The 27,123-nt window shown below is 51.8% G+C and overlaps 1 protein-coding gene across 1 annotated transcript in view; it reads right to left on the bottom strand.

The window, feature by feature from the left end:
* Window positions 1-1,216: 1,216 nt before the first annotated feature.
* Window positions 1,217-27,123, bottom strand: part of UBTD1 (ubiquitin domain containing 1) — a 50,539-nt gene continuing 24,632 nt past the window's right edge. Inside the window, exons 2-3 of the mRNA XM_012654470.1 lie at window positions 3,746-3,973; window positions 1,217-2,283 (exon numbers count right to left, since the gene is read on the bottom strand). Of these exons, the coding sequence (XP_012509924.1) occupies window positions 1,898-2,283; window positions 3,746-3,973 (614 nt within the window). The 3' untranslated portion in view covers window positions 1,217-1,897. The remainder of the gene's footprint in view (window positions 2,284-3,745; window positions 3,974-27,123) is intronic.

Raw genomic sequence — 27,123 nt, forward strand, 5'->3', positions numbered from 1 at the left:
CCTGCCCAGCCAGCACCAGCAAGGGGGCCTGAAAACCACACGTGGGGACCCGACAGGTCTGCACCCCCAGGCTGTCCTGCAAATAGGCCCCGCCGGCTACAAGGAGGGCTAGAGTCTGCTTGTCCAGGCCAGAGTACCAGGGCAGTGGCGGGAGTAAGGGCAGCTGCTTCCCTCTTTGATGGTGGCTCGTGGGGGCCTTTGCCTCTCTGGGGTCCCACAGTGCCCCCTAGCGAAGCATCGCCGCATTTTGGTGGCATGATTTGGTGGACAAATTTAGCCATCTGTCTCCTCCATCAAGGGCCTGGGGTGAGCCCTCTGCAGGGCTTACAGGGTCCTGCTTCAAGTGAGGGGTCTCAGGAAGCCAGAGTGCAGCGCCGACACCAGCAGCCGAGGGGTGCCAGCTACTCTGGGTCATCCTTCCCTCCCGTGCTTTTCCTGTCAGGCCCAGATGGTGCCAGGCTACCCTGACTGGGGCCAGCCATGCCCACTGAGAAGGAAAAATACTCAATTGGAAGAGAAAGCAGATCTGTACTTGCTCAGGTCCACACCTGGCACATGCAGGATCGAGCCCTGGGTCATGATGCCAGGGCTCACCAGGGAACCGCAGACGCCCAGCTCTGTGCTTCCGTGGAGCTCACGTGCCTGCCCTTAGCCAAACAACCTTATTTAAGAGTCCCCCGAGGGAAGCACAGGGAACCGGTTCCTTTCGCTCTCCGGTTCCCTTGCCAGCGAGCCAACACAAAGCTCTGACACGTGCTCATGATCTAAATCTGTCAGAGATTTTGCTTTAACATCCTGACGGGCTCAGCGTCTCCAGGACTTCCCGCACACCTCTGTCACGAGGGCGAGGACCCTCCCACTGCCGCTGTGGAGCCTCCTGCCTGAGGCGCTGCCTTCGAGCTCCGAGCACTTTCACGTCTGTTTTCCTGCTTAATCCACCCAGCAACTGATGAAGGAGGCAGGGCAGGCGGCCTCAGCTCCACTTTAAAGAGAAGCTAAGTGGGTTCAGAGGTTAAGTGGCTTTTCTGAGGACCCATGAGAACACAGGAGGAGTTGGGATCAGGGCCCAGAGGACTAGCAGTCCATGGTTCACTCTGCATGGACACCCTGCTGTGCCCAAGCAGCTGGGGAGGCTGGGCACGCACCTGTTGCCACACCAGAACAAGCCCCGGGCTCCACAGAGCTGCACAAGAACTCAGTCAAATGCCAGGCAAGAGAGAAGGAGCAAAAGGCTTTATTGATAAATATGCAGATATGTCTGTACACAGGGACCTGCTGTGGGGGCCATAACCAGGCTGCAGACTCCCCGCCTGGTTTATAGCCAGGAGATGGCCCTGTGCAGACCCCTGCCACAACAGCCCAGCTGTCCACCACCCGCCTCGTCTGTGCCAATTGTGCTGGGGGCAGGAAGAGGCAAAGGCCCGCCTTAGGCTCCCCGAGCCCTGGGGCTCACTGGTGGTTCCCTCCCCTCCAGAGGACTGGCACTGTGCCCAGAGCAGAGCCAGGGGTGGGGACAGAGGAGGGAGACAGCAGCTGCTTCAGACCCTGAGCAGAAAACCGGAATGAGCACAGCCGGTAGCACCAGATGACAGATCTGGGCTCCAGGGGCCTCCAGGCTGGCCCTCGTGGCTCGAACCTGCTGCGGGAGAGAGACAGGGTAGAGGCCCTTGTTCACCTCTTCTCTGACACGGCTGCAAGGCCTGTGTGTGGCAGCCTGCTCCCTGGGTGCCCTGGGAAGCAGAGTCCCTTCATGGCTCAGCCAGCAGCCACACAACAGGGTGGCACCCCTGAAGGACGTAACAGCACTCGAAGGCAGCAGCAGGGCGGGGGGCCTAGTGCTCCAGAGGGGGCCGTCCAGCCCCACAGGGGCCTCTCTTCCCAGCGGTCCGTGGGCCCATCAGTCTTGGGGTGGCGGGGGCTGGTTGATGATGACCTGGATGACAAAATCTTTCTGGATCTTGGTCTCCTGGAGCCGTGTGCGGTCTGTGAGCAGCTTCCCGGAGAAGAACCATCGCTGCCAGGATGGCTCAATGCCCTCTAGGGCGTGCAGCTGCCTTTTGAGCTGCCCTACCGTATCAGGCAGGCTGGCGCTGAGCCTCACGTCCTTGCCCGTGGACAGGCGCACCTTCAGTGGGAACTCATGGCGCACACTGGGGGTGGGCTCGGGGGGCTCCAGGTTCTCCTCCTCGGTGTGCTCCAGCAGCAGGTTCACGGGCGGCGACAGGCAGTAGATGGGCAGCTGGTAGCGATTGCCCAGCTCGTCGTAGCATTCACAGAGGGTGCCTGTGGGAGAGGCAGGGCTGTCAGAGTTGGCTCAGGGACCCACTCTCATGGACTGAATGTCTGTGTCCCCCAAATTCTTATATTGAAATTCTAACCCAAAATGACTCTATTTGGAGATGAAGCCTGTATGGAAGTAATTAAAGTTAAATGAGGTCATAAGGGTGGGGTCCTGATCTGGTATAATTAAGAGCTTTGTTTTGATTTTTTTTAAGGGACAGAGTCTTGCTGCATTGTCCAGGCTGGTCTCGAACTCTTGGGCTCAAGCAATCCTCTGGCTTCAGCCTCCCATGTAGCTGTGACTACAGGTGCACACCACCGTGCCTGGCTTACAGTTCTTGTAAGAGATACCAGACACTATCTCACTTTCTCTCTGCCCCCTCCCCTCCACATGAGGACACAGCAAGAAGGTGGCCACCTGCAAGCCAGTAAGAGAGCCCTCACCAAAAACCAAATTGGCCAGTACCTTGATCCTGGACTTTCCAACCTCTAGACTGTGAGAAATAAATATCTGTTGTTGAAGCCATCCAGTGTGTGGCATTTTGTTATAGCAGCCTGAGCAGACTAATACAATTGCCATGGCCACTCCATAGTCAGGTCTCCCTGGGACAGCCTTATGATCAGAGGAGCACAGAGGCTGGTGTCAGGAAGACTTGGCTGGCACCTTGGCCCCACTAGGTATGGGCTCATTCAACCCTAGCACATCACTTAACTTTTCATCTGTACACATGTGCTGGCTGCTAGGGTTACAAGGGACAAATGAAACAGCACAGGTCCTGCTCTTCATAGACTGCAATTTCCTTACTGGTACAATGTTAATGCCTGTAGAAGTGTTTACTGTCTTTTGAGCACCTACTAAGTGCTGGGACTGGACTAAATGATGTTAGGTGTATCTTCCTGAATCCTAATAATCATCTCCCCTTTACAGCTGTGAGGTACTTAGGCTCTAAATTCAAGAAGTTCACGGTCATGCAGCTGGGAAAGGGAAACACTCAAGGTAAAACCCAGGTCCACGACTCCAGAGTTCCATTGTTACCCTCTGCTTTACACGGCCCCATAAGGCTGCTATGAACTTAAATGAGATGATGCAGTGGAAGCTTCTAGTTCAGTGCTCAGCACATAATAACCCAATAGAAGGTCACGTCTCAGATGTTCTGGGACTCCAAAGCACTCTGAGCAAGTCTCTAGCTTGCATTCATCACACTGCTTTGCAGGGCTGTTGGTGTCTTTCCATCCCCTCATTAGGCAAGCAGGAACCGTGTCTTGTTTTCCTTTGTGTCCCCACTCCTGGCCCATGCTCAGTGAGGGCTGCTTGAATGAGTAAGTGAATACCCGCCCCCGCCCCCCAGCTTGGATAGAACCTCCTGACACGTGGCTGGCCACCGGCTCTCCTGTACCCCTCGGCTGTGCTGTGACTCCTTAGCTGCGCTGCAGCAGGGATACAGCCCTGGCCCTGCCCACTCACCATGAGGCAGGGTGATGCTGGCTCCATCCAGGATGGCCTGGGCCAGCTCGTGGTCGTTGGCCTCGGCGGCATAGGCGGCGGCCTTGAGGGCATCCCAGATCTCCTTGCGGCCCTCGAAGGCGGGCGCCGTGTCCCAGAACTCATCTCGTTTGCTCCGCAGCTGCCCGTCAGTCATGGGGTAGTCACTCTTCCACTTGAGCCGCTCCTTCTTCAGGGGCTCGTTGCGGCCTGGGCAGGACACAGGGAGAGGCTCAGCATCTCCGACGCCGCTCGAGCTGCGGTCCGCTGTCTCCCTCACCTCCCTGGGCCAGGCCCTCGCAGCCGCTGCCCTGGCCCCTAAGTATTTAGGTCCCTGGGGCCCTTCCTCGATAGCAGGAAACAGGACACTCCACATACCCAGCCCAGGCACATAAAGTAGTTCTGTTCGCAAAACATATGCTGCCTTTGTCTCTACTGTTTGTTAAGTTTTAACTTTATTCTTTCTTTGGTTATAAAGCAGTACATGTTCAGTATTTAAAAATCTGGAAAGAATACACACATGTAAAAATAGTAACTACCACCATCTATGGAGCCGACTTGTGCCACATCACAGGCGAGGCACTTGGGACTCATTATTCATTTGATCCTCAAAACCACCCAACAGATGGGGACACCAAGACCCACAGAGTTTGCTGTTTGTCTAAAGCCACACAGGTACTGACTTAGTGCAAGACTTCCTGACACCAAAGCCCACCTCTGACCACTGTCTGTACCATGCTGCCGTTGGGGGGAAAATCACTCAATCCCACCATTCAGAAGTAACCACTGTTACACCTCAATCTGTTTCCTTCTCACTTCCTCCCCCCAATTTTCTCAATATAGTTGAGTTTATATTATGAAGTCTATTTCCTTATATTCCTTGTTCCAGAAAGGATTTAAGAGATTTATATGCCAATGTACAACTTTGTTTATTTCACTTATATTACCGTAAATTTCCCAAATGATTAAAAATTATAAACAATTTTAATGTCTTGTTACTAATGTCCCACGGTATAGATGGTCACAAAGAATTTTCTTTTAAAATCATAACTAATCAATCAGCCAAAAATTCCTTCGGCATCTGAAAAAAAAAAAAAAAGCAATTCTGTCAAATGTCATTTTTCTTGTCACCCAGCTCCAAGGGACCTTTAAGACAACTCCAGACCATGGCCAAGACTGAGGGTAGAGGTGTCTCTCAAAGGATTTTGGAAGCCCAGTCATTTCAAAGTGATCTACAAGAGTGAGGTCTAAAGTACTCAGCTTCTACTGTAATTCAGATCCTACAAGTGACAGTTGGAACCAAGGCTGGAGGCTGCCACCAGGCGGCTACTGGCTGGGGCAGGAGTAGGGGAGAGAACAGCATTCACTGACCACCAACTGTGTGAAAGAGCCCCAAGTAAGCTCTTTATTTATATACATTATCCCATTTCATCCTTGCAATAGCCTTAGGCAGTAGGTATTATTACTGCTATTTCACAGATGATAGGGCAGATTTAGAGAGATTAAATGACTGGCCCCAGGTCACACAGTGACTGAGTGAAGGTTCCATCTCAGCACTGACTAAATCCTGTGTTTGCCATCTGAATTCACAGCTACCTGTGTGGGCAGAAAACTCTATAAAGCAAAACATTTAATTTAAAGTGTTCCTGGGGTTGCAGAAGGAAATGCAAACCCTCTTTGGAGGAAAACAACTTCAAACCAGGCCTCAAAGAATTCTCAAGATAAAGTTCCAAGGAAAATAAATAATAAGGTCATAGTTTAAAAAAGAAAATCACGACAGGCAAGGAAACAAGGCAATATGAGCCAGAGCCAGCAAAAACAGCCGACAGAAGAAACATTGGATATGGATATGGAACTTATCAGACACAGATTATGAAATACCAAGTTTAAGAAATAAGAGTACATTAACAATATAAGTAAGGAATAAGAATAGCCAAGTAGATTTTTTTTTTTTTTTGAGACAGGGTCTTGCTCTGTCTCCCAGGCTACAGTGCAATGGTGTCATCATAGCTCATAACAACCTTAAACTCCTGGGCTCAAGCGATCCTTCTGCCTCAGCCTTCCAAGTAGCTGGGACGACAGGCATGTGCACCACCACACTGGCTAATTTTTCTACTTTTTGTAGAGACAGGGTCTCGCTCTTGCTCAGACTGGTCTTGAACTTTTGGCCTCAAGTGGTCCTCCTGCCTTGGCCTCTCACAGTGCTAGGATTACAGGTGTGAGCCACCGTGCCTGGCCCAAGCAGATTTTAAAGGAACCATATAGAACCCTTAAAAATGAAAAATATAACAATTGAAATTCAGATGGTTTAACATTTTAAATTAGAATTTCCAGAAGAGGAAGAATGTGGATGAAGCAATATGCAAAGAAACAATACAGATGTCCATCTTCTCCTAAACTGATCTATAAATTTAATGCGATTCCAATGAAATTCCCAACTAGGAGCTTTTTCCCAAGGAACCTGGCAAGATGATTCTACAATTTCTATAGAACAAAGCTGTTCCTAGAGAAGAATGAAGTGGGAGAACTTGTGCTGCCATTATCAATACTAATTATAAAGCCATAGCCAGCACAGTCCTGCAAGAGAGAAAAATTAGAATAGAGCCCCAAATTAGACCCAGGCATGTACAGAAACGTGCTTAAAGTGAGAAAGAACGCTGCTGATGGGGGTGGAAGATGGACTATTGGATACGTGGTACAGGGACTACAGGTTCTCCATGTAGAAAAATATACAATGGAATTCCTACCCCAGGCCAGCCACAAGAATCAAAACCAGATCGATCAAAGGCTTACATGTGAAAGACAGAAAGGAGGCACTAAAGGAATGATGATTACAATTTTGTCTTTGTATTTTTTGACAAATTTGGCCTGGAGGTGTTTGTGCCTTGACCAAGGAGGTAGCTCCATTTCATGATTTCTCGACTCCTTTTCTCCTTGATTCTTCGGCACTGATGACTTCCTAATAAGGGCTTTGATCCGTCCGCAGTCACAATCATGATGCAGTGACACCCTCAGGGACCCGTGGGTGTGCAGCTTCTGCGCCTTCACTCCATGGCTTTTTAACTTCACTGGCTTTTTAACTTCTTGAGCTGATTACTGTGGTTTCCCTCCTTCCTCTTCTCCAGATGTCACTTCTTCCTGGTCTCTATCTGCTGCTCCTGGCATGGGCAGAGGTCGGGTCCAGCTACTGGACCACTCTGAATCTGCCAGGGGCGGAGGAAGGGCACAACCAAGCTCTCAGCGTTGTCTAAGAAAGAAGCTTCCTACAGAAGAAAGAGACTAGGCTCTGGGACATTTGAAATGTTCACCTTTTGGCTCTGTTCCCGACAACCGAGGTTGCTGCACTGTGACCGCAAGGACATCTGGGCTGTAACTGTGTGTACCTGCATCTCACTCTCTCTCGAGAACTGATCTTTAAAATAAACACAGCCCCATGGGGGCCCCTTTCAAAGTCATCACCCCAGGAGGTCACGCATGTACGTGAGGGATGCTGCCTTGGCTGACAAACCTCTTTTGAAGCGCCTTTGGGGTCACCTCCCCCTGCACTCAGACAGCAGCTAGCTTTCCTAACAGTCTCACCCACTGACCACACACTGCAAGAGAGCCTCTCCAGGCATAAACAGCATCTGCGGTGACCCAGGATACGGCAGTTTTAAAAATCCTCACTCTACGAGCAGGGCTTTTGTGGCTGAAAATGAGAATGGGGTGGTGGGGGCAGGGGACAGGCAGGGATAAGGTAAGACAGCCCTGGGAGCCCACCCATTGCCTCCGCAGCCGTCACTGTCCCTCTGGGCCAGCAGAGGGCAGCCACAGCACCTTTGCGCGGTGTTGGCTCCCTTCCTCAGTGGGTCAGATGCGCAGCATTAGAACATCAACAAAGTTCCCAGGGCCCAGAGACATGCCCAGATGTCTGGAGCCCCACACACTGGTACTTAAGATCTTAGGCACAGATACAGAAAAGGACAGAAAAGGAAGCTTTTCATCTAAGCATATAAGCAAACTGATCAACATTTTAATTTCATTTACTCAAAAAAAGATATTTTATAGTTAGTTGAGTCAAAAAAAATCGGACAGTAAAACATACGTGAACACTCATACGCTGCACAAATTGGTACAAACTTCCTGGAGGGCATTTGGTATGGCACTGAAAAATGTAAAAATGTGCATCCCTTTGGCTCAGCTATTTGGTTTCTAAGAATTTGTTTTAAGAAAATAATCACAAACATGTGGCGAAGATTTATCTACAAAGCGGTTTAACACAGCATGGTTTTTCTGTTTGTTTGTTTGGAGCCTGGGTCTCGCTCTGTCACCCAGGCTAGAGCACATTGGCACGATCATAGCTCGCAGCAACCTCAAACTCCTGGGCTCAAGCGATCCTCCTGCATCAGCCTCATGAGTAGCTTAGACTACAGGTGCGTGCCACCACACCTGGCTAACTTTTCCTATTTTTTTAGTAAAGATGGGGGTCTCACTCTTGTTCAGGCTGGTCTCGAACTCCTGGCCTCAAGTGATCCTCCTGCCTTGGCCTCCCAGAGTGCTGGGATTACAGGCGTGAGCCACCACGCCCAGCCCACAGCATGGTTTTTAACAGAGGAAAGCTAGAAACAACCTAAATGCACACCACCAGGAAAAAGGCTAAGTAAAATCTGGCCATCTATACAAACCATCGGTGGCAGCCATTCTGTGACAGTGAGGCAGGATGCTGAGTAACGTGGGGAAACGTCCACAATACAGGGGAAAAAGCTTCTAAACGGCTAGTACTCTGTGCTCCAGCTTTTGCTTTTTTTTTTTTTTTTTTTTTGAGACAGAGTCTCACTCTGTTGCCCGGGCTAGAGTGCCGTGGCGTCAGCCTAGCTCACAGCAACCTAAAACTCCTGGGCTCAAGCAATCCTTCTGCCTCAGACTCCCAAGTAGCTGGCACTACAGGCATGTGCCACCATGCCCAGCTAATTTTTAATATATATATTTTTAGTTGTCCAGATCATTTCTTTCTATTTTTTAGTACTCTTGCTCAGGCTGGTCTCGAACTCCTGACCTTGAGCGATCCACCTGCCTCGGCCTCCCAGAGTGCTAGGATTACAGGCGTGAGCCACCGCACCCGGCCCAGCTTTTGCTTTTAAAAAAGTATGTATAGGCCAGGTGCAGCAGCTCACATCTGTAATCCTTTGGGAGGCTGAGGCAGGAGGATCACTTGAACCCAGGAGTTAAAGGCTGCAGTGAGCTCTGATCATGCGGCTGCACTCCAGCCTGGGTGACAGAGCAAGACTCTGTCTCTTAAAAAAAAAAAAATGGCAAAAAAAGTGGCTCATGCCTGTAATACTAGCACTCTGGGAGGCCGAGGTGGGAGGATCACTTGAGGCCAGGAGTTCTTCTACTTATGTCTCTACCTGTCCTAGATAAGCTTCAAGTCAAAGACAGATCAGCCTCAGCAAGAGCGAGACCCCATCTCCACAAAGAATAGAAAAATTAGCTGGGTGTGGTGGGATGCACCTGTAGTCCCAGCTACTCAAGAGGCTGAACCAAGAGGATCACGTGAACCCAGGAGTTTAAGGTTGCAGTGAGCTATGATGATACCACTGCACTCTACCAGGGGTGACAGAGTGAGATTCTGTCTTTAAAAAAAAAAAGTATGTACAATTATATATATTAAAAGACTGGAAGAATTTATACTAAAATGTTAATAGTGGTTATATCCGATTGGCAGTTACTTAGGAATTTTTTGCCTTATAGTTTCCAAGTGTTCTATAACAAGAATTTATAACTTCAATACTAAGAATAATACAATAAAAGTTGTTAATAAGAAAAGCGGGTTCATGGAGTTCTGGGGGAGCAGCCATGGTAGGTAGAGTTTGGGGAGCCGAGTGAGGGGATCTAGGGGGGTGGTGATCTGGGAAGTCCAAAGCCCCCAGCCTGTAGGATTTCAGTTGCTGGCAGCTCTTGGTGGCTTTGTCAAGGGCCAGGACAGGCTCTGCTGGTTTCAGCAGCAAGGTATTTAGTGGCTTCTACTTATGTCTCTACCTGTCCTAGATAAGCTTCAGGTCAAAGACAGAGTAACAGAAACGGTCCCTTCCTTCATGACATTGACCAAAGAGAGATTTGACAACAGAAGTTCACTGTGTAGTCAAGGTACACAACTTGCAAGGGGAGGCCACGGGGCAAAACACCCACCAAAATCATGGGCTTCTGTGATTGTGGTGGGGAGGGAACAGCAAAAAATGTTTGTGCTTCAGCAGAGAACGCAAGTGTCTGAGTACACAGGCAAAAGCTGGGGCCACAAAGGGTTGTCAAAAACACCTCCTACATTAGGATCTCCTGGGGTGTTAGTTGAAAAGGCAGATTCTCAGCCTGGGCAACAGAGCAAGACCCTGTCTCTACAAAAAAGGTAAAAATTGTTGGGGGTGAAAAAAAAAGAAAAATAAAAAAGAAAAATAAAAGTAAAAAATTAGCTGGGCATGGTGGCATATACCTCTAGTGCCAGCTACTCAGGATGCTGAGGCAGGAGGATCGCTTGAGCCCAGGAGTTCCAGGTTACAGTGAGCTATGATGGCACCACTGCACTCCAGCCTGAGTGACAAAGGTAGACCCTGTCTCATAAAAAAAAAAAAAAAAGGTAGATTCGCAGGCCCACCTTGGACCCAGGGAATCAGTCGCAGGGGCTGGGCCAGGGTATGTACTTGATTCTGATTGAGAGTCTATTTGTACACACAGCAGAACAGAAATGGAACGGCATGCTCAACCACACCTTAACATCAACAGTTCAATGCGTGGTCTCCAACGTGCTGCTGAGAGCTGATCTGGAGCGTGGAGAGGGAAGAGAGCAGGAGGGCGCCCTGTCTGGGCTGGAGGAGGATAATGATGGTGGTGGATGCTGTGGTTTGGCGTTGGTAATGAATGGTGTCTGGTGATACTACCCCCAAGGGAGGGCACTGAAAGAAGAGTGGGAGAGAGAACACTGAAGGTGCTCTCCAAGTTGCCCAGAGCCGGTGTGCACCTATGGGAGAGGTGTGTACTCCCACCACCTGATTCACACTGCTGAATGCACAATGGCCACACAGAAAAGGGGATACAAGACACGAGGAAGGACAGCAGACCCTGGCTGTTGCCCTCTGAATACCCGTGTACCTTGCAGCGGGCTTGCCCTAGGGCCGTTCTCAGCAAGTTGAGAGTGGAACGACACACAACACAGGCAGGGCAGGCAGGCGGGGGATGCAGGAGGGGAGGGTCTGCTGGGGAGAAGTCAGGAAGACCCTTCGCTTCTTGTTCTCCGACCCTAAGAGATCCTTACTTGGCTTCAGGGACTAGAATGAGTGAGCCACTGGGGTGTGACACCAATTCTGAGACCAGCCAAGGGGAGCAGAGATTTCCCCAGTCTACCCTAGCCAGGAGACAGCCCTATTTATTCCTGCAGCAATCCCCAAGCTATTTCCACACTCGTTACCAAGCTCTATCCCCAGGCCCTTGCTCCAGGGATGGGGCCAACAGTGTCCTCCCCAGAAGCACCAATTATGTGACAAGTCTGGGCTTGCTCTGCCTGATGTGAGAGATACGTCTCCAGCAGAAGAGGGAAGGAACTAGAGCCTCCCTGTCCCAACAGCCTGGCTGGCAAGTGGCAAGGGCCCTTTGGCCAGGAGGCAGAAGGCATCTCTCCCCGCCTCCCTGTTCCACCCCAACAGTCACAGCTGGAATGCAGGTGGGCTGAAGTGTCCCACCTGGCAGCAGGGCTAAGAAGTCAGAAAGAACAGAAGGTCCCAGAGGAAGGATCAGCCCAGGTGGGGAGGGTGCAGCCGGGAGAAGTAGAGCCCAGGTAATCCCTTCAGGAAGCGAGATATTTATAGTTAGATTTAGCCCAGGATGACCCTCAGAGCCTGGGTGACTTCGAAGGGAAAGTGCTGGGCCAGCTCTGGTCAGCTGGGGCCTCCCACACTCTGGGATTTGGTGGCCTCTTTATGGGCCTGTGGGCCTTTCCTCCCCATTCATTCCCTCGGGCTCCAGCTCTAGGGTTCGGGGGTGGAGCCAGTTGCTAAGTGACTGGTCAGGCTTCCTAAACTGCATCCCCTCCGGGGGCATGCTGGGTCCCAGGTGGTCCTGGGCAGAGAGCTCCCTTTTCCCTGGGAGCCCTGTTCTGGGCTCTAGGATGGCACCCAGCCCAGGGCAGCTACAGTTCTCGGCAATGACCTTGTTTGTCAGCCTGAGGCTGGGGCTACCTCCCATTCATCTTCCTGATCCCAGAGACTGGGTCAATGTCTGGCATGCCGCAGGCCTCAGTAACCGTTGGCCACCTGAGTGAGTGACATGGACAGGCTGTTTAGGAAAAGCAGGAGAGAAGCTGGAGAAGGGAGGGGCAGATGGGGGAGCAGTGGGGAGCAGACAGCTGCCTGGAAGAAACCCCTGCGAAGGGGAACAGGGGACTATGTTTTGTGAACACACCTCACTGAATGGGAAGAGAAGAAGGAAGAAGGTGGGCGGAGGTGGGCGTCCAGGAGGGACAAAACCAGTCACCAAGTTAGGTATACAGCGAGGGGACCTGCTGGAGGATGAGGGCCCGGAAACCTCTGTGGCCGCGGCAGAGACGAAATCGCAGCCAAGAGAAACAGACCTACCCGGGCCTCGGTGCCCGGGCGGCTGCAGGCGCGGACAAGGGGGCCCACATGAGTGCGGAGACAGGGCGGGCTTTCACCGTGCTGCACAACACGCACATTCACAGGGTGGGCTGCGGCGTGCTCGGGGAGAGCAGGCCTTTATCTGCTCTGCCTGCAGCCCACGGCCCCTGGCCGATCAGGCCAGGCTGGAGGGAGGGGGCATCCCAGAGCTGGGCACTGCCCAGCACTCCCCGCACCCACTTCGTCAGGGAAAACCAGCCTCTTTGATCTCGACTACAAACAGGACCCCCATGTCCTCAAGGTCTAACTCCAGGGTTCTAACCTGCCATGCAGCTAGCAGCTTCTTTTCTGAGGCTGGTTTGGGGAGAATTCTGAACTCCACAAGCAGAGTTAAACATCAGGTGCCTGAGAAGTGACTGCACTTCTTGTTTTAAGTTCCCATGTTCCATTCTTGTAGTGAATACACTCTCATCTTCACCACGTACTGACGTGTTTCTTCCCAAGTGCAACCAGGGTCCTGGCCTGAACACGAACGGCTCCAGTGTTAGCGGCTCTAGAAGGGAACTTGATCACACGTGTTTTCTGGCAACCTAGATCACGGATAATTATGAATAAAGAGACACTGTAGCCTCTCTCTGCAATCTGGTTGCTCACACATGGGTTCAGAGGTGGGCAGTGGGGGGTTCTCTCTGGCCGCTGACCACCATCGTGAACGTGGGCGGATGACCTCGCCATCCTAAGCCTCAGTGTTCCCATTTGTAAAAAGAGGCCATAACTCCCACCTCGGATTGCTGTAAGGATTAAATGAGTCCGCTCTGCTCAGTGCTAAAAAGACAAGTCAATAATGCTTGTTACCATTATGCAATCAAAGGATACCACCTTTTTTTTTCATAAAGTTGCTGTGATTTTGAAAAATTTGAAAACTCCTGCTGTATTGAACTCTTGGTCTTTACCTTGCAGCACAGGAGACTGCAGGGGTTAAATGAAGTTAAGTCAGACAGGGACAAAGAGTGGGCTTGACAGATGCCCACCTCCCTGTGCTGGCTGCACAGTGTGGAGTCAGCACCTTTCCTGGGGCAGAGGAGGGAAAATGGCAGCTAATAAATAAAATAGGAACTCTCCAGAGGTTGCTACAGGAAAGATCTCCTATATCTGGTCGCTCCCCTTGCTACCTCAGGACTCCAGGGAGGGGAGGCAGGTCTTCTCTGCCACTGTGCTTTCTACAGCTGGACTCAGCAGCCCAAACTCCCTCCCTGCTGGCAAGGAGGGGGACCCAATGAGCACCAGTCGTGGCAGCCAGGTGCCCCAGGGCCGAAAGGCAAAGCCTGACTTCTGACACCAGGACTCTGTCCTACTGTGTGTCAACTGTCACAGCATATCACTCAGACATGCACCACTCCATCCAGGCACGTTCCCCTGAGTATGGCAGAGTCCTGCAGTTAGGAGTGACCTTAGAGTCATCTGCACTAACCACTTTATTTCACAGATGAGAACACCTAGGCTGAGAGGTGATGTGACTTGCTCCAGACCCCACAGTTGTTGAGGGAGAGAGAAAGACAGAGAGAGAGAGAGAGAGAGAGAGAGAGAGAGAGAGAGAGAGAGAGAGAGAGAGAGAGTATGTGTATGTGTATGTGTGTGTGTGTGTCGGGAGGTGTGTGGCAAATTCTTTCTACCCAACCACTCCACCGCCAGCGAAAGCTGAATTGCGACCAGAGCGTGAAAAAGTCAGGAGCGGCACACACACAGACGACGGATGTGCCAATGGGAAAAGCAGCAAGTAAAACGCACAGCAAGAGCCAGAGAGGAGGAGCGACGACGCTGGCCTGCCCTTGCAGTTCTCACTGGAGATGAGCAGGTCTGAGAGCTGGCCCCTCCAGGACACCTGGGCTGGGGTCCCACACCTGACTGACACTCAGGTCTCCCGTGGGCTTGACAGGAACACAGACCCAGGCCCCAGCTCAAGACTCTGATGGAGACTAACCTCCCAGCCCGTGCAACAGCGCTGCTGGGCAGTTCAGCCTCTAGGCACTCTGACAGCTGAGGTGCTCACTAGGCCATGAGGAAGCCTATCACGTTGTTGGATGAATCTAGAACAGAGACACACAAAAGCTGAAGGTACAGGTTTTGGAGTCAGACAGACCTGGGCTTGAACATCAGCTCAACCATTAATGAATTCATTGAGTGACCCTGGGCAAATGCCATAAGCTTTCTAGTCTCTTCTAGGAGGTATGGAGTGGTTACAGCCCTGCCTCTTAGGGAGGTTGGGAGGACTGAAGATCCTCACATGCACACAAATATAATCAAGAAGATTATGCATAATAAATCAACTAATCTAGCACCCTAGGCGACGTCTTAGCACCAAGCCCACCAGGCTCTTGCTTCCTTAATCTGAAGATAACACACACACACAAATATAACCAAGATTATACATAATAAATCAACTAACCTGGCACCCGAGGTGACATCTTTGTACCAAGCCCCTCCAGGCTCTCGCTTCCTTAATCTGAAGATCTCGATCTCTCTCTCTCACACACACTCAAGCACCATACCTGCTATACAGTAGGCACTTATTACTATCATTGTACAGTTGACCCTTGAACAAACATGGGTTTGAACTGCACAGGTCTACTTATAAGAGGATTTTCATCCACCTCTGCTACCCCTGAGACAGCAAGACCCCTCCTCTTCCTCCTCCTCCTCCTCAGCCTACTCAATGTGAAGATGACAAGGATGAAGACCTTTATAATCCACTTCCACTTAATGAACAGTATTTGTATTTTCTCTTCCTTTAGGATTTTCTTTTTTTTTTTTTTGAGACAGTCTCACTCTGTTGCCCTAGCTAGAGTGAATGCCGTGGAGTCAGCCTCGCTCACAGCAACCTCAAACTCCTGGGCTCAAGCAATCCTCCTGCCTCAGCCTCCCGAGTAGCTGGAACTACAGGCATGCGCCACCATGCCCGGCTAATTTTTTGTATATATTTTTAGTTGTCCAGATAATTTGTTTCTATATTTTTTTTTTAGTAGAGACAGGGTCTCGCTCTTGCTCAGGCTGTAGGATTTTCTTAATAACATATTTCTCTAGCTTATTTTATTATAAAAATACAGTATATAATACATATAATATACAAAATATGTTTTAACCAACTATTATTGGTAAGGCTTCTGATCAAAGTAGGCTATTAGTAGCTAGGTTTCTGGGTAGTCAAAAGTTATATGTGGGCTGGGTGTGGTGGCTCATGCCTGTAATCCTAGCACTTTGGGAGGCCAAGGTGGGAGGATTGCTTAAGGTCAGCAGTTCGAGACCAGCCTGAACAAAAGCGAGACCCCATCTCTGCAAAAAATAGAAAAATCAGCTGGGCGTGGTGGTATGCACCTGTAGTCTCAGCTACTCAGGAGGCTGAGGCAGGAAGACAGCTGGAGCCCAGGAGTTTGAGGTTACAGTGAGCTATGATGAAGCCACTGCACTTTAGCCTGGGTGACAGAGCACAATCCTGTCTCAAAAAAAAAGTTATATGTGGATTTTTGACTGCATGAGGGTTGTTGCCCTTAACCCCGAGTTGTTCAAGGGTCAACTGTAGTCATGTGCTTTTATTATTAATATTGTTATTTTAACCTGAAATCCATTGGCTCTGCTCTCTGGAGTAACAGAGAACAAGCCACAATCTCTTCCACGAGGCTATTTGACATTTTGCTGTTCTCCAGACTGAAGATCCCTATTTCCTCCTACTGTTTCTCCAACTTCTTTACCATTTCATCCACCTTCCTCTCAGCTAACCTAACTAACCTAACAGCCCAGGTGATGTCTGCCCAGCGTCAAGCCCCACTGGGCTCTTGCATCCCTTATCTGAGGACCAACCCTCTGCTCCACGGCAAACACTACAGCAAGTTTGCCCACAACTGTTGCAGCTGGAGCTGGAAAAGACCCCCATAAATTTTCTGCTGGTCATGCCTCCCACTTCTCTCCAGTCCAATTATTCTTTAGTCCACACCCCAGCAACAGGCTCCAAGCTACTGTCTTTCACGTCTGTATCTTCAGTGGGGCGAACCTGGTGTCAGAAGACCTGGGTCAGTTTCCATCGTGACACGCTGTGTGACCTGGGGCAAGGGGCTCAACTTCTCCAAGCACATCCACCAAATGGGAATGCCACTCTATCTGCCCTAAAGGGACCTCAAGATGCTCCAGGGAGTTTCTCTGTGAAGTACAAAGTGCACACACAGATGTCCGACATTCCTGAGATCTGGAACCCCATCTTTTCAAGGCTCACCGGCTTCTTCACGTGGCACAGCTCAGGACCCACAACACTCGGTCTGCGCATCATCAGAGAAGTCCTCCCTTGAGCACATTCATTCTCCTCCAAAGCCAGGCCTGGGCCTTGCAGGCAGCTGTGCCTGACTCATCTCTTCCTCTTCCTCCTCTACAGCCCGTGACTCACCAGCCCCGTCAGGCCGCATCCTCCCGGGCTTCCTCCCCAAGCGCTGCCTGGTCAGGATGCAGGACTGAAGCCCTCTTCCCAGCAGGGCCCCCCACCCTGCTCTTCTGACCCTCGGGGTCTGGTGTCCCACACCAGCCTGAGCCCCAGCAGCGTGTGCGTCCCTGCGTGTTGTGCTGTCCTTACAACTTGACTGTCAACTCCTGGAGGGCAGGCTCTCAGAAGCAATCCAACGTGGTCCATCTAAACACAGCTGCCTGGGGCCCACCCCCAGGATTCTGATTTCCCTGCTCTGGAGTACGGCCTGAGCATCAGAGGGGTTTAAAAGCTCTCCAGGTGATTCCAATATATGGCCAGGCCTGAGAAGCACTGGTCTGGAACCAGGCTGCCCAGCTGGCTGGCTGCTTCGGCTGGGTTTAATTAGTCCTCTGAGAGGGCCCAGCAAGGGGGTGTTCAGGGAGAACCCCATGCCTGCCTGAGGCTGACCATCCGGACGGTCCTTTTAAGGCTTACAGCCAGGCTGGTCAAAAGGCAAGAAGGGGATGGCTCAGGGCACCCTCTGCCTGGGGAAACTTAGCTGTACTGCCCATAGGAAAATGTCCCCTTTGCAGAGAGAGGAGAGGGCAGGCCAAGCCAAGCGGCCAAGGGCATGGGCTTTGGAGTCAGATGGCCCTGGACTAGCTACCTCACTCTCCTTACTAACAAGGAAGGCCCCTTCACCCCTCCCACTTCCCAACTTTACTCAGCCTGGGGCCTGATCTTTTGTGCCCAGTGTGGCCAGCACCCAGACACCCTCTTCTGTGGGGACAAGAAGGCCTCTTCCTCCAGGGCCAAGCCACGGCCCTCTGGATAGAAAATGAGCAGTTCCAAGGCAAGGGGGATGAGTGGGAGAGCAGAGGGAGTGAGGTCCTATTTCCTAAGAAAACCCCCTACCCCCTCCCCAGCTGCTCTGGGCACGAAGAAGGGAAAAATCTGACTCATCAGTGCTGGTGTGACTCACAGGCCGACAAAACTGACTTGCCAGACCGGCCAGGAGGGGAGCCCACTGCTCCCACCACGGCTGGGGGTGTGGGCAGGTAAAGCCCTTCTTCCATCCCTCCATCTCTCCTGCTGCTAGAGGATGCATCCTGCCCGCCACCAGCGCCAGGCCAGGGGGGCCAAGGGGGCTGGCCTCGCTGCATCCCCTCACTCAGCTTGGCCTCGACAGCACAGCCACACCCTCCCAAGCTGCTTCAGAAACTTCCTAGTGAGGGGTGGGCTGGGAGCGGAGACAACTCAGAGGACTTGGGATGCAGAGAGGTGGCTCTGGAATCAGAGACGACCTGGGTCTCAGTGTCAACCACACCCCCCCAACAGGTGTGACCTGGAGCAGCTTCACCTTTGGACCTGTTTTCACATCCATAATATGGGAGCAATAAAACATCCACGTGGAAGGACGGCTGTGAGGCTGAAACAAGACATGCTCCGTAATCTAGTACTGTGCGGAACACAAAGTAGGAGCTCGAAATGGTAGCAATTATCTACTAGTTGTATAAGTACTAGTCTTAGGATTATAAAGACTTTTTTTTACATACTTCATTTCACTTAATCCTTACCACAACCCTCTTCGGCAAATATTGTTACCCTCCTTTTACAGATGAGGACATGAGGTTCAGGGACCCCGAGGCGATGGCAGGAATCCAGCGAGCGGTTTCAGATCCCGTTACTCCCGGCCCACTGCCGACTCCCGGGCAGTGAGAAGCAGCCCTGGTGCACACGCACACACAGCCGGCAGGCGCGGACGCAGCCCTGCCTCCAGCTAGGAGGGAAGGCCTAGCTGCGACACTACTGACCAGTCCTGCCCTGCCGCCGACCCAGCCTGGCTTGGCTCTAACCCACATGGCGCTTCCAATAATTTACTCGCTGGTGCCCGGGTGTCAGCTTCCAGGCCAGGCTGTCCTGGAGCCAGATAAGCAGTACCACTGGGTTGCCAAAACTCCAGACTCCAGACCTGAGACAGAACCTGGCTCTGCCACTTCCTTGCATGACTTGGACATGTTATTTAACCTCGGAGAACCACAGTTTCTTCAACTGGAAAATGGGGATAATAATCGTAAGTAGCTTACGGGGTTACCATGAGCACTATAGTAATAACCATGACATTAACAATAACTGCTAACATTTATCAAGTACTCATCATATGCCAGGAACTCTTCTAAGCACTTTGTATGTATTAGATCATCTAAGCCAAAGGTCACACAGCTGGTGGCAGGCTGGCTCTGAAACCCCTATCCTAACCCCCACAAGATATTGCCTCTCCTGCGGGTCAAGGGTCTGGTAGGTGGTAAGCGCTCATACATGGCAGCTAGTCTGGCGCATGCTCAGGAAGCATTTCTAAGATGAATCGATGAATGAACTTCTTTCTGCCTAATTTTGTTTCCATCCATCATTCATTTCATTTCCAGCATTTATTACCGAGTCTTATTCTGTGTACATCTAGCTGAGTTATTTGAAGTTCCTGTGAAATATAAAGTAAAAAACCAAAAACGAGTTGTAATAAAAATAGGACATTAGTGAACACAGCCTCCTTGCTCCCTCTATGGCAGGGTAACAGGATCCAGATGGCTGGAGGAGAGGCAGTGCCCCCGACCTGGTGGTGCCATGCCCTACCCCCACAGAGAAGGTTCCAGATGGGTTGTGGCAGCCCCATAGGAGAGGGGGCGGAAATGGCCACAGGCTCTGGCTGCACCCAGCCCTCTGGGGGTGGTTGTGTGGAAGGGCCTCAGGGGCCGCTCAGGCATCCGAGCTATTTATTTTGGCAGTGCCTAAGGAGGTGGGTCTGGAAGGAAGGGAGCTAGCTGTGGCCCAGCAGCCTCTAGGAGTTGGCCCTGGCGTCTGTGCGGAGAAGCAGGCAGAGGCAGGGCCTCCAGTCCTTCCTCACAGGGGCAGGACCCCGATACACAGGGAGAGGGTCTCCTTACCCAGCCCCAGAGCCCCCCATGCAGGCCCTCCTCCCCTCCCCCCATAGAAACACCTGAGGGAGTGAGCAGGTGAAGCCTGGTTTGGGTGTAACAACCAGTCTCACACTTTTTTTTAAACAGCAAAACTCTTTTTTCAAAAATAGTAGTGAAAGGCTTTCAGAAAAGCCTACCATCTGGGACAGGTAAAGTGGAGCTGTTCTGGGTGGGAGGAGGGCGATCCACCCCCGTGCGCACCCCTCCTGACACCTCAGTAAAGCTCCAGGCCCCAGAGGACACTTGAGCTTCGGCGCCCACTGGGCACTGCCCACCGCAGGCCTCTCGGAGAAAGCCACTGTGCAGTGAGACAGCCTTCACCTCCTGGGCAGCACCCACCTCAGCTCTGAACTGGGACGCCACAGGCGCAGGACAGCAGGGGTGCTGCCTGGCATGGCCCTAAGGCACCATGGGTCTGGGGCATGGAGTCCCTCATCTGGGCCCCATCTGGTTGTAAGACTCAACTCACATCCATCCTGTGGAAAGACCTGTGCGGTCTCTTCAGGGCTGCAAAGATGCCAGGGCAAGATCCTAGCCCTCCAAAACCACAGAGTCCCTGCTCAAAACTGCCAGGCAAACCACGTGTGTAACAGTGCGTGCACATGCACACAGGGGGAAGGGCTACTGGATTCTGTGCAAAAAATGCTTTCAGACCCAGAAAAGAGAGACTGTCATAAACCCACGGAGACCCTGTTAAAGTAGAAATGGCTCAGATCACTCACACAGTCATTCATAAAATGTTCACTGGTCACCTACCAGTGCCAGGCACGGTGGACGTCCAGACGAGCATGACAAGTCCCTGGCCAGACGAGCTCATATCATTGTCTGGGCTGGGGCTGAATCACACAAACGATGAGCGACAATCCTCTTTGGTTTTCTGATATGTTATGTTCATGCTCTCTATTTTGAATATATTTGAATGTATAATTTAGGAATCCTTGCAATGTGCTATTCTGTGGCACATTAAAAAATATATACAAATACATAATAAATAAATATATGTAAATTAAAAAAACAAGCAGGCAAACTGGTGCGTGCTAGAGTGGAGGTATGCGGGCAGTGTGTTGGGAGCACACGCCTGGATATACCAGGCTTCATTTATGCATCTGCCAAGGGGTGGGAGGGTGCCAGGCTAGATCATTGCTAAGGTCAGGTCCAGCTCTGACCCTGTGTGACAAGGACGCTGGAAATAACAGGCTCCCGGTGGCTGGGAGGACCTGGGTGGGGGCAAGCCTCACCTTCCTCCCTCATTTCAGACTTTCCACCTCATTCTCCCCAAGCACAGCGACCTGCCCTACTTTGGGCTCTGCCATTGCTAAAAGAAGAGGCAGCATGCAAGCTCTGGGCCTCAGTTTCCCTCTGGGATAATGATGGTGTAGGGGAGGTGTAGCACCCCTGATAAAGGATCCAGATGCAAGAGGACCAGTCATATGCAGAGCCTCTGGGTGGTGCGGAGGTCGTCAGCCCCTGCTCTCTAGGTGTCCTACCCCTGGTGCTCGCCTGGGCGCAGCCCCTGCCGCTCCACCCCCAATGTAACCCAATTCTTTGTGGTCAAATGACAGCTGGGGGTGGGGCTGGGGAGCCCTAAGGTGGCAGAGGGTGATGATTACCAGCGCCCAGGGTGCTCAGGCCCAGACAAAAGGGTCATGGCCCAGATTCATTTCGACACATTAATTCCTGAGCACTCACTGTGTTCAAGATCCTGCCAGGCACTCAACAAGCCAGGAAAATGTGGGTGACATTTTAATTACCGTAAGTTTGTCTCAAGGTTTAAAGAGAAGCCTGCCCTGCTGACCTAACTAAGGTGGGCTTCCCCATTCCTCCCTACAGCCCCCATTCTCCAAGAAATGTTTACCCCAATTCTGCCGCTGTTTTGTCACTTTTCTGTCCATCTCCCCCATTAGAAGGTCAGCCCCTTCAAGGCAGGGCCCTGGTCTCTCCTTCACAGCTGTACCCGGCACCTTACACAGACAGAGCCTCTGTATTATCATGGTTGAATGAACGAATGAATGAATGATCCATCATTTCACCACTGGACAAGCGGGAAGTGATATAAAAGAGATTCAGAAGGCTGTAGGGAGGCAAAGGACGAAAGGAGCACCTCTGGGGAGACTTCCTGGAGGAGGTGTGACGTTGTAAGCTTGGCCTTGAAGGAGGATGAGGGAGGAGGAGGCATTCCAGGTGGGAGATACGGAAGAAGCCAAGGCCTGGAGTCAGGCCACATGGCAAGTGCAGGCCAGCAGGACGGACTGACGTGCCACGAGCTGGCCTGGACCCCATAAGGCCTGAGGGGTGCCCTGTCAACCGGCCTCCTACTGATCACTGGTCTTCACTGCTCTTTGACAAAGTCAGGCTACATAAATATCTGAACACGAGTCCGTAGTGTGCCGAGCAGGGGTTATTCCTAAGTCAAACTCTAGCTGGGACACGCGCACAACTGCCCCGTTTTCTTCTTTTCTAGTCTCCTTCGCCCCTGGCTGACGAGTTCCCGTTCTGACCAGCTGTGCCACCACTGTGGACTAAAGGGCAAGTCCCAACCTCGTCATGACAAAGACCTTTTATGACTCCCCAAGGTCTCAAAAGAATTTCTCTCCAACTACACGTAGGCGATAGATTAATTTTTTAAAATGGAAAAGCGAAGACCTATGTGCCAGGGAAGCCTTCTGATCAGCTATGGAAACCAGTGGTTCGCGCTGAGCTGGTAGAGGCCGGCCCAGAAAAGATGTTTTGGTCAACCTGGACGGTGATGATGCTTCTGTGACTCGGTTTCTCGAGGCCAGGAGACAGGGCAGGAACAGAGGAGGCGAGAGAGATGGTCAGAGGGAGGAAGAATGGGCAGAGAAGCCCAGAGGTCCCAGTCTCCAGAGTCCAGGAGAGACTTCCCCAAGCCGACCCAAGCCCTCCTCCTCCAGGAGGGAGAAAGGCCACCCCACCCCACCCCACCCCTGCCGACCAGGGCTTTCAACAGGGCATTAGATGGTGATCTGGCTCATGATCCGGCTCACCTTGGCAGGAGGCAGGAAGGAGGACTGTGAGTTCACCACCACTTCTACTCCGGACAGAGGTCTGGGCTGGAGAAACTGCCAGGGGTCAGGGGGTGGCCCATGGAGGCCGGGCGCCTCCCAAGAAGACCGGCAGCTCTAAGTTTGTAAAGACAGCATTAGCATCTCCGAGGAAAACGGTCTGGAGAAACGCACACCGGTCTTCTCCCCTGAGGGGCGGGGTGATGGGCCTTTCGCTTTCTATGATATATATTTGTGTGTGTGTGTTGACTTTTTTGAGTAAGGACTCTGTGTGCGTGTGTGCACGCTCCTTAAGCTTTTGTTTAAATGTGGTGTGGCAGAAATCTTGAGACTTACAGGGAAAGGCAATAAAAGATCCTTATCATGACAAGGCTGAGACAGCCCAGCTGGGACGTCAGGTGTCTTCTACCCACAAGGCACTTCTGGGGAAAGCCTGTTTCTGGCTGTCGTCGATCAGCAGACAGAGCTCCCATTTAAGCTACTCTCTGCAAGCTGCACTGCGAATAGCAGTGAGGGCAGGGCTGGGCCTTACCCATCTCAGGAGCCCAGGGCTCAGGCCAGTGCCTGGCACACAACAGGTGCTCAAAAAAGCTGAGAGAATGAGCCAGAGTGGACCACATGGGAGGTGGTGAGAGCTCGGTCTCCTGGGAAGGAGGTGAGGGGCCCAGTGGGAAAGGCACCAAGAGGAGACCCGCAAAAAGGCAGAAGCCAGCAGAACCCTTGGGGAGCATCCTTAGGCCTTTGTCTTAGGTGGAGGCAGGCAGACAGCTGATGGCCAGGAAAGGTCACAGCTGGTCCCGGCCACAAGGTTTCCGCAGAGCAGAGAAGGCTGCAAGGCCTGGCTGGCCTGGAGCAGCCGGGCTGTGGCCCACATCACCTGCCCTTCCTGAGCCCAGTCTGATGAGGGCTTAAGATCTGTGTCAAGCAACAGCTGAGTCAGACCTGGGGGGGTGTGAAGGGGCAGGGCAGACGGGTCAGGTCTCATTCTCTCAGGTGTGCTCCACCAGCCCAAGGCCAGGCAGGAGCAGTCTCCTCACACCCTCTTCTGCCAGGGCTGAGGAGGAAGGCAGCCTCCCACAGTGCTGAAACGCAGGAGAAAGCAAGGCCCTGGGAGGAAGGCTCACGTGCTAGGAGGAGACCACTTGTTTTGGCCCAAACCTCCTCCCCCAGGGATGCCAGACAGGCTCTGGTAGTGTGGTGGTGGTGGTGGGGGAGGTGGCAAACCCAAGGCAGCAGGAGGTATCTGTTTCAACAGTCACCAGAGGGACAGGGAGGGAGCCCTGTGGGCTCAGCTCCCAGCTGGTGGAAAAGGCATCCTCTCAGTTTCAGCTCAGCTGGAGGTCAAGAACTGCTGAGGCTGGCAGCCCTGCACAGGGGATGCTATTTGCTTGCGAGCGAACGTCTCGCTGCCGTGGTAGCCCAGGGAAGCTCCAGGTAGGAGCCAGCCACAAGGCCAGGAACAGAGAGAGCCCTTTCTGCTCAAGCACCCAGCCTGGACATCCCCAGTTGGGAAAGTGGACATAAAGCACTTCTCCTTCCCTTGGACCCTGACCACGGGCCAGGCACCGCACTGGCCCATGTGGAATGCACAGATGCACGAAACTCCGTCCCACCCTCCGGAGGGGGCTGAGACACAACAGAAATAAGAACACAAAATCAGAAAATGACGAAGGCCACAGGGGCACAAAGACCAACCGGGCTTTCAAGGAGGGAAAGAGCCCACCTTGACTGGGCAACATACAGGGGAAAAGACCTGGGAAAGACTTTGGAAGATGGCATGAAACAGCAAACACATCCCCCTGCGGACAACTCCAGCTGCCTGGTTTGCTCCAGAGCCAAGACATCGCCTGGGCTGTGGGGGCTCCCTCTGGCTGGCTGCTTTTCCCAACCCAGTCAGCCCCCCGCCGTCTGCTCCCCAACTGGCTCACCTTTCTAACCTTCAGTGTCCCACCTGTCCTTCTTGCCTTGAACCACCTGCCAGGCTGGCCGCCTATCCAACCCCAGATCACAGGGGGGTCGTACTCCAGGCCAAGCTTTTCTGTTTAGGGACCCATCTGAAGACTACGTTGCGGTGGTGAATTCCTAGCAAAACCCCTTACACCAGGGTCTGTCACTATCCTCATGCTCCTCCCTCACCTGGGCACCTGGGAATCGTAAGGCAGCCTGCTCTGGGACTAGGAATTGTCCATCACAGTTTCCAAGGCCACTCAGCAATTTCTTGGGACACCAGGGTGCCGGTGCTCAGAAAGGGCCCAACGGTTCAGGGTATACACCCAGTGCCCAGAATCTGCCCCAGGAGCCAAGTGAGGGCTGCGGCCAGGGACTGGTTCCACGACTTGCCAATGCCAAGTACAATCAGGAGTCCCATGTCCAACAACTTTTCTTATTTTTTACGTTGCTTAAAAGATGACATATGCTCAGCGGAGAAAATTACACAATAAAAACATAAAAAAATAAGTAAACTATATCCTATCACCCAAAAATAACCAGCAACAAAACACTGAGGTATTTTCTTTTTGCTCTTCTCAATTAGCATACATTGCCGGGATCACAAGGTGTGTACAAACGTCTACCATTATGATGTCCGTCATTTTAATCTGAAGCCAGCTGCTGGACTAGCGAGTCTCACCCTTGCTGCCTGTCAAGTTCACCTGTTCCCCTTCCCCCAGGTTCTACTCCTAGAGATTGACTCAGGAAGTACAGAAAATCCAGAATAAATAAGACACTTCAAAAATCCTGCCGTTTTTACTTCACGTAGAATCATCTGATAAATATTTATTGAACACTTACAATGTGCTGGGCACTGTACAGGATGCATGTCTTCCTAACAAAAGGCTTGCATCATTCATTCACTCAAGAAACATGTATTGAGCTTCTAGTACACACCAGGCCCCATGCTGGGGAACAGGGACATGAAGTCAATAAGACAGGCTCTCAAGGTCAGGGCTAGTTAGGGAGAGAGACATGTCAGGAGACAGAAATCAATGCACACGTGCCAGGGAAAGCGTATACACACGAATCATGGGAACACAGGAGACGGGTCTCACCCCGTCTGTGGAAGGTCCTGAAGTCTGCTCATCCTAAAGGATGAGCTGGGGTTAGCCAGGCAAGAGGTAAGGGGGGCTGGGCTCTCCAGGCAGAGGGAGCAGGGAAGTAGGCTTTGGCGAGCCGCAAGCAGTGCTGCTGGGTAGATCGCATGAGGCAGGAGGTGATCAGAATGAAGCCGAATGGGAGGGAGAGCAGGTCAGGGAGGGCCTCTGGGTCAGCGACACACTGGGTGTTATCCCCTAGGGGTGGGAGAGCCTCTGAAGAGGCGAAACAGAGGAATGATGGGCAGTTTTGATTGCTCACTCTGGAACCCATGTGCAGGGTGGGTGTAAGGGGTCTAGACTGGAGGCAGGAAGACCAGTTAGAGCTGCTGTCCCCAATCCCCAGGCCATGGTCCAGTACTGATCTGTGGCCTGTTAGGAAACCCGCCGCGCATCACCACCTCACTCCACAACATCCCTCCCACCCACCCTCGGTCCATGGAAAAATTGTCTTCCATGAAACCGGTCCCTGGTGCCAATAAGGTTGGGCACCGCTGAGTTAGAGGGCTGTTGAGTTAGCAGAGGAGCAAGAATAGGGGCCTGGACTGGGATTTTATTGAGTGTCTACCTGTGGCAGAGTTTTAGCAGGGATGGAGATGAGGGGTACTTGAGTCACACATTTAGATCGTTTCCAATTTTTCACACTGGAACGAAAGTCTTTGTACATAAAGCTTTACGCATGCTTCGGCTTGGTTCCCTATGATAAAGTCCTCGTTGTGGAATTTCTAGGTCAAAGAGTAGGGATATTTTTAAGGTTCTTGGTACCTTTTGCCAAATTGCTTTCCAGAAAGACTATCAATTTTCACTTCAACCAGCAGTGCACAAGAGTGCTTAGGGACAAAGACCTGCCAGAGACCAAATCCTCTGCTTGGCCCCAAACAAAGTGTGCCCAGGAATAGGTTTCCAGACCACATGAACAGTACACCTGGTTGCAGCGTAATTTGCTCTGGAGCTGGGCTAGGGCTGGGGAAGGGGCACTCTCCTCCTGCTCCAACCTGTCTTCCTTACAGCGGCGGCCAGGAGCCTTGTTAACAGTGATTATGTCACTCCCTTGCTCAAAAACTTTCCACGGCTCCCTACTGCCTACAAAATAAAAGCCAAACTCCTTAGCGTGGAAATCAAGACTCTCCAAAAATATGGTCTTCAATGCACATTCCCATGCACTCATTTATTCATTCAACAAATATTTGAGTACCTACTATTAGCCTATACAAAGTCCTTGCTCT

This window comes from Propithecus coquereli, unplaced genomic scaffold (assembly GCF_000956105.1).
Source record: "Propithecus coquereli isolate 6110/MARCELLA unplaced genomic scaffold, Pcoq_1.0 Scaffold440, whole genome shotgun sequence".
In the NCBI taxonomy this organism is placed as follows: domain Eukaryota; kingdom Metazoa; phylum Chordata; class Mammalia; order Primates; family Indriidae; genus Propithecus; species Propithecus coquereli.